At 43.8% G+C, this 8168-nt stretch overlaps 1 protein-coding gene across 1 annotated transcript in view; it reads left to right on the top strand.

Moving 5' to 3' along the window:
- Positions 1-7313, top strand: part of LOC121290470 (MAP7 domain-containing protein 2-like) — a 103662-nt gene extending 96349 nt beyond the window's left edge. The window contains exons 11-12 of the mRNA XM_041210909.1: positions 3181-3470; positions 4798-7313. Coding sequence (XP_041066843.1) covers positions 3181-3470; positions 4798-4805 — 298 coding nt within the window. The 3' untranslated portion in view covers positions 4806-7313. The remainder of the gene's footprint in view (positions 1-3180; positions 3471-4797) is intronic.
- The last annotated feature ends 855 nt before the right edge of the window (positions 7314-8168 follow it).

Here is an 8168-nt window from a genome sequence, read left to right on the forward strand (position 1 = left end):
TGGGCACTGACCAGTTTGTTAAGACCAAGCTGAGCTTTCGCAACCTCAAAACATCATTTATTAATTAGTCTCCCTGTGAGAGATCAGTTGTCAAGGCATTAAGGAAACAAAATAACATTTGAAAACTGCAGCATATGTTGTGTGATCGAATCTCCAGGGTCTAGTCAGTGTTGGCAACCCTAGTTATATAACCATTAAGTTAATGCTGAAAAGATAATATCAAGGTTACTGAAAAAATATTGCCACAAAAACAATAACGCTTTCTGGCAAGCTGGGCGCAGCGGAGTGATGTGATTGGATTTCTGCACATGCGCGGACCAGTGCGCATGCACAGACAGGTATCGGTGGCCATCTTACATTGGAAAGAGACACAGCATATGGAGAAACAGAGAGACCTAGCGTTATAAAGACATCATTCACTGAACATGCAGGTTGGTAGCCATAAAAATGAGTGGCAGCATTGTCCCTTTGGAAACAGAGACCTAGAATATGAGAGAGGAGAGAGTTGACATAGTGGGTAAGTCCAAATTGTTAATATTTCACTGAGTTACTGATTAGTGCATGAGCAATCTCAGCAATTCTTTGGAGATTTATAAATACTGGATCACCTGAGCCTAATTTCACAACTGTTTAAAAAAACACATTTACAGTGTGACCCACTGCCGTTAAGAGAATTTTAACTGGCAGGAACAAGGGGGACTGGGGCCTGTTTCTGCAGTGTTCTCATGCACTAACCAGTAACTCACAGCGAAATATTAACAAGTATTTTCTGTTGAAGATGAGGCTATTTAAACCATTCACCCCAATTTTTAAGGGGTGAAGGTCATGGGGACATGGTGGGAAGACAGGGGGTAAGTTGCTGCCCCCACCTTAATGCCCCTTCCACCTCCCCTTTCTGCTTGACAAAGAGATTTAAATTCAGGAATCTTTGATAGACTAATAAAATACTAAACCGACTGCTCTGCCCTCTTATGTTTGCCTACTCTTCCCTCACGTGGTTTCTGCTTCAATCCCTCCCCATTATGAAACTCTCCCTGCTCCGTATCCTAAGAGCTGTCTCCTTAACCTCTCGCCATCGTTCTCTCAGTGACAGTTTAATTGATAACACTTGGGCCAGCATCTCCCGGTTGGTAAGCGGGGGCGGGGCCTGCTCGCTGATGCGGGGTGATGTCGGCCATGCGTCCCAATGTCACCCTGTCAGTTCAGTGGGCATGCATCCAAGTCAGCTGTGCGCCCGCCAACCTGTCAACGGCCTATTCAGGCCATTCAAAAAACAATTAAGCTCATTTATTGAACCTGCCCGCCCAACCTTAGGGTTGGTGGGCAGGTCAGGAGTGCTGGCAGCCATCTGAAAAAGCTTTAACCCTCATCCACGGGCGGGATGAGATTGCATTGCTGAATCAAAAAATTACCATTCACCTTGACTTCAAGTTATGTCCATGTCCCAACTCATTGTCACATGAGGGGACATGGATGGTGAATGAAATTTTCACTGCAGTAACTTTTTTACTTTGGGAACCGATCTCCCTGAGGCAGCACTTCACAGAATCACATAGTTCAGAAGAGGCCCTTCAGCCCATCGAGTCTGCACCAACACATAAGAAACACCTGACCTACCTACCTAATCCCATTTACCAGCACTTGGCCCATAGCCTTGAATGTTATGATGTGCCAAGTGCTCATCCAGGTACTTTTTAAAGGATGTGAGGCAACCCGCCTCCACCAACCTACCAGGCAGCGCATTCCAGACCGTCACCAGCCTCTGGATAAACAAGTTTTTCCTCACATCCCCCCTAAACCTCCTGCCCCTCACCTTGAACTTATGTCCCCTTGTGACTGACCCTTGAACTAAGGGGAACAGCTGCTCCCTTTCCACCCTGTCCATGTCCCTCATAATCTTGTACACCTCGTTCAGGTCGCCCCTCAGTCTTCTCTGCTCTAACGAAAACAATCCAAGTCTATCCAACCTCTCTTCATAACTTAAATGTTTCATCCCAGGCAACATCCTGGTGAATCTCCTCTGCACCCCCTTCAGTGCAATCACATCCTTCCTATAATGTAGCAACCCAGAACTGCAAACAGTACTCCAGCTGTGGCCTCACCAAGATTCTATACAATCCCAATTTGGCCTCCCTACTTTTGTAATCTATGCCTCGATTGATAAAGGCAAGTGTCTCATTTGCCTTTTTCACCACCCCACTAACATGCCCCTCCGCCTTCAGAGATCTATGGACACACACGCCAAGGTCCCTTTGTTCCTCAGAACTTCCTAGTGTCATGCCGTTCATTCAATACTTCCAAGTCAGCTGTGTCAGTTAGTCTCAGAGAGATCGAAGTGCACTTCCGAATTTAGGAATCCCCCTCCGCCCACACAGGGAGTGCACAGCGCTTTAAGCGCCAATTAAGGCCCGTCCACTAAAAGTGGCGGCACGCCTCCAATTGGGAGCGCCGATTGGAGGGACGCCCGCCCCTGCATTTCCCTACTGATGGGGGGAAAGCTTTGCCTTTGGTCACCATAGATGATTCACAACCAGAGGAAATAGACTTCGTCCAGTCACTCCATTCAAACCCTTTGCTTAAAATATTCTCATCAAACCTCCTGTGTCTCAGCCAACACATGTCTCTGAACTAAACATAAAACAGATTACCTGGTCATGATTACTGTTTGTGGGAGTTTGCTATGTGCAAATTAGCTGCTACATCTCCCTGCCTGGCCACACCAATGACAGTTTGGAAATATTCCTCTGAAGTACTTTGGGACTTGTAGTGTCATGAAACCTGTTCAATAATGGAAGCATTTTCTAATTCCTGTAAGTAAAAATGCATGGATAAAAACCACAGTTTACTTTGTGTAATACTTGTGTGGCAGACACAATAGGCTTGAAGTTAGGCTGTAAGTTATATGAATGCACAAACACATTCAGATTGAGTTATTCCCTCATCTATACAAATGGTGACAATAACTCATTTAAAATTAACGTTGTAGTACTTCTGAGGTGGAAGGAATTTATACAAACATGTTAATCATTGGTATAGCCATGCCATAACTTAGGATCAGTGTCTGTTACTCAGCCACATGTCTCTAATGAAAGAATGTCAGGGATCTGCAACCTTGAGGTGATGGTGACTTATAAAAGCAGGCTGCTCATTTCATTCTGAGTGTTTCTTTTTGGTGTCTAGCCCTATGTCAAAGGACGATGGTATTTCTATCCCTGAGTTCTCCCCACTCAATGAGGTGAGCCATGTTGTTGAACTGGAGAAGGAGCAAAATGGGTTGAGTGACGCCCAGGCAGTTGAAGATCTCATCGACCTGACGGTTCATTCAACCTACACCAAGTTACCCCAGGACACGATGAGCTTGGATGACTGTAACAAGAACTTGATTGAAGGGCGGTGCATTTCGATGGAGAACCCTCTTATCACTTCACTGACTAAATCTGTTGAGGAAACCCATATACAAACATCAGCAGGTAAATCATACCAGCAATTAATGAAAGAAGTGAACCTGCTTAGTACAGGTGGAGCTGCCCAGTAATCTAATTAGCTTAGATAGTTGATTCCTCAACTCCGGATGGAGGAGTTTAGATAGTTGATTCCCCAACTCCAGTTGGGTTCATATAGAATTTTGTCATATACCTCCACATAGGGGCAATAAGGATATTATAGGGTATTGCCACATACCCCCACGTGGGGGTGATGAGCAGTGTGAGGGGCGGGTGGTGAGCCGTGTTGGGGGGGCTGAGGGTGAGCAGTTTCAGGGGAGAGGGTGAGCAGTGTCAGGGAGGGGAGGGGAGTCGAGCAGTGTCGGGGAGGTGGGGGGCATTGAGCAGTGTCGGGGAGGGGGTGTGGTGAGCAGTGTCAGGGGCGGGGAGGGGAGTCGAGCAGTGTCGGGGAGTGGGGGTGCGGTGAGCAGTGTCAGGGGCGGTGGGGTGCGGTGAGCAGTGTCAGGGGTGGGGGGGGCGGTGAGCAGTGTCAGGGGCGGGGGTGAGCCATGTTGGGGGGGTGAGTGTGAGCCGTGTCAGGAAAGCTGACAGGCCTGTTTTAAAATGATACAAGCCAGTGATCTGAAGGCAGACATTAAAGGTCGTGTCTTCAGTACATGGCGAGGAAGGGGCTGTGACTTCACCACCCAGCCTACCCCTTATGCTTGTCGCTGGGCTGAAGCTAGGATCAGGACCAGAATGTCCAAAGGGCCATTATATACAAACAATTTGTTCTCACTTCATTAACCATCCATAATTGAAGATTGTCACAACTGCTCTGGCTCTAACCTGTATAACTACTGTACAATAAAGATGTGGATATATCTGTGAAAAGCTTGAAGGTCATAGAACCAATTTGCTCTTCTGGGGAAGGGGCAGTTGTACATTTCAAGACCAAAGTTGATCAGATTTTTGTTGTGAGGGCTATGGAACAAAGATGGGTAAATGAGATTGAGATGTAGATCAGCCCTGACCTGATTGAATGGTGCAACATGCTTGAGGGGCTGAATGGACTATTGCTGTTATAAAAACAGAAAATGCTGGAAAAACTCAGCAGGTCTAGCAGCATCTGTGGAGAGAGAAACAGAGTTAACGTTTCGAGTCCATATGACCCTTCTTCAGCTGTTGCTGGTCCTGTGTTTCTATGAATTTTAATGTTGGCCATATAGAGCTGAATTTTGAATAATGCATATGAAAGAACATGTCTTCATTCAAGTTTTTCATAATAAGGTGATCATATCTTTTGAATAAAATGCTGGTGCAAAAATGTTTACTGTAACCTCAAAACTAACGAGTTGCTTTTGTCTTTTCCCAGAGTTCTGAACAATAAGGTAGGATGCAAAAAACTTGCTTCAATCAGTCCAACATCACTATGATCCCGAAGACTGCGTTACCTTAAGAAGATTCATGTAGCCTTTATGGACATGTTGGAGTAACTAACAGTGATCCTTCACGCAACAGTTCAAATCATCCGTATTAAATGCAGATCTTTCTTTTTTAACAAATATGATTCTGTAAATGTTGTCCCTGGCCAGAGTGGTCAGTTAGAACAACAGCCTTGAGCGTCATTCATCCTGCAATTAAATTACTACAGTGAAAGCTCACTCATGTTTACTGTGATAACAATTTCTAATAATCCCTCTATCAGTCAGATGAAATGTTACCCACATTTTAAGATAGATGTGAATCTCAATGATAATTACGTAGCTTTTGCTGGCTTCTCCTATTTCTTGGTGTTTTTTTAACGTTAATATTGAAACCTACTTAGTGAATTTCCCCAGAGAAGTGTTTGTTCAATTGCAGTTTGAATGGTTCTTGCAGTAATGCACAGTATGGATTAAGGGACATTGTAAAATGTGTTTTAGAAAACTCAGGTATTCTTCCGTGGTAACTGAATGTTAATTTTGAAGTGGATGTTAAAACTGTTTTATTATGATTCTGAAAGCATTATTGCACCATACTTATAGTTTTTTTTTTATAAATGAATGTTTTCCATAACCGGGAACTAGAACCTTTCTTAATTTCTATGGTAAAATGGATTTGCACAACCCTTCTCATCTTCAGTTGCTAAGTTAGTATTAAGTATCTAAGTGCAGTATTATATTTGGTTTACTGCTATTTATAGACCTTTAAGATCAAATGTCCTTAAAACAACACAATATTGTGCCTCTTGTGAAAGCACTACATTAGCCAAAAGCAAAGCATATTTTGCTGCAACCTGCCACCTAGTAAGTCTTTTTTGAAAAGTTGAGCCACCCACTTGTGAGAAATCAGACTTACAAGCCTGCAATAAAAGACTTGACAGCTGCAATGAGCTCCCAAGAAGGCAAATCTGACTTCAAATTGTACAATCAAGTATACAAAGAAATGTAAACGGGCACCTTTAAACGTGCTCTTGTTACATTAAGCATTGTGCTGCAAAGGAGTTTCCTTAGCCACTGTGGAAGACAACAGTTGGTCTAGTTTGCAGCGAGCACTCTGTCTGAGGTACTTATGTGCTTTACAATCACCCTGTGAAGTTCAAAGAGGATAGTAGTATAGTTAAAATACACCAAACAGTATAATCAATTATGTAGGTTTGATGTTAATCCTGTAATTGTAATTTATTCCTAAAAGGTAACCAAACATATTTGTAGATACAGATTGGGTTGTCAACACTGCAGGGGTTGTCCTAGAATCTGCAGGAATTGAGAAGATTAATCTTCTGGACACAACTGCGAGAAAAACCCAGAAGAAAAGTCACAGGGATGTGAAAAATATTGCAGTTAATCTTCATAAAATGTGGGAGATGGGAAAGTGACTGCTTGCCTGAACAGGTCAGGTGATGCAACCAACAGGAGACTACGTGCAACCAGAGTTAGCAACCCTAGGCCCAAAACTTTCAGCCAAAGCAGCTGATCAGGTACCTCACGTCCCTCACCCCGATTTCCTCTGTAGAGGTTGTATCTACACAGAATGACTGACAATCCCACCTTTTTGATGATGGGGAGCTCCTAATTTCACTCTGTTCTTTTCTTATGTTTGCTTTTTGCTGCAAAAACTACCTGATGATAATTGTAGATAGTTAACTATGGGTGAGGAAACCAGAGTAGACAGTCCATAAGAGTTTGTGAATGAAAACAGAATGATCAAATGTAAAGCAAACACTGGCAAGTGAGGTACAGAGCACAAAGGAGGATGTGTATTTTAGCAGAGTGGATGCCTGGCTTTGTCCTCAATGGTAGCACAGGGTGTAGGTGCCTTGCATGTAGGGCTTGGTTAGGCAGGCCTCATCTGTACAAACCAGGTGCCACTGACTTTCAAGGCCTATTGGATAATCTGTGTTCTCCACAGTATTCAGACAATTCTGTAGGGTTGGTTGCCTGTCACTGAAAAATTCTCAGCTGTTCATCACCAAGAAAAGCAGTGCGTTTCTTTTGGGAAATCTAAATGTGTATGTGGCCAAATCTACACCGCTGGCTTAACCTCTCACGAAACAGCTGTCTATTGGCTTCTGTAGGGTAGAATAACCTGCATTTCAGTGCTTATTAGGACAATGCCTACTACACTATTGCTAATTGTGTGTGGCATACACATACACACACACACGGGTCGTGTTGATTCAATGCACTAAATTGATCCATTCTGTCAATGGATTGTCAACACCATGAAGTTTGCATGCACGTTAGAGTCTGTACAAATGATCTCATTTCAAGATGCCATGTACCACTTTCGCTGAACACTAACACCTTTGCCTGTGTACAATAGCTTGTGTAGTTGCTGATGCGCTGAATACTCCTGTCATAATGCACAGCATGTGTGTGTAATGCATCAATAAATTTTTATTCAAAACACTTGCAGACTGTGCCACTTGTACTGTTGAAATCATCACTCTTAAACAAAAGGGGTAAGCCATGATTAAAAGATTTAGTTTTTTGCAAAAGCCTTTAAAGTTAGGACTGATTGCACCAAAGGAAGAAAGGGGCTAAAGGAAGAGAGAATCCTCCATTGTTCCAACCCGAGGGCTGATATTCCACTGAATGTGATTTTTAGCACAGTGGTTCATGCACAACATAAAATTCCTACATTGCCATTTTCAACAGGTTATTGATTTTGCTTCTTTCAATTCATTGTTGGGATGTGGCAATGCCAGCATTTATTGGCCACCCCTAGATGCCCAATGCCAGCATTTATTGGCCACCCCTAGATGCCCAATAAGAAGACAGTGATACAGTGATGGGCTGTCTGCTTGAAACCTTCTAGTCCTTATGGTTTAGGTAAATCCACAGTGCTATTAGATAGTGAGTTACAAGTCTAAACCCAGGGATGATGAAGGAATGGCAATATATGTTGAAGTATGGAATGGGTGTGTGAATTGGAGATGATGGTGTTATATTCATTCATGGGATATGAGCATTGTTGGTGAGGCCTAATTGCTCTGAAAGGTGGTGGTGGTTTGATAACCATGGTGGGCTCTGGCCTAATGGGGATTTCCTGCACTGGTGCAGGGCATCCTCCTCAGCCTTGCCTAGTGGAGGCAGTGGACAGACGGGATGAAGAAAGGCTACTCACCATCAACGTGTCCTGAAAGAATGCCGCTGGGACAGCTGGCACATGCTTCCCCCACCCCCCCATCTCAGTGCTTGATGGCACTTCCCTGTATCTCTGAGGAGAAGGCACACCTGGAGGAGGTCCAGGTGCCTTGCC

The sequence above is a fragment of the Carcharodon carcharias genome, chromosome 18 (assembly GCF_017639515.1).
Source record: "Carcharodon carcharias isolate sCarCar2 chromosome 18, sCarCar2.pri, whole genome shotgun sequence".
Taxonomy (NCBI): Eukaryota; Metazoa; Chordata; class Chondrichthyes; order Lamniformes; family Lamnidae; genus Carcharodon; species Carcharodon carcharias.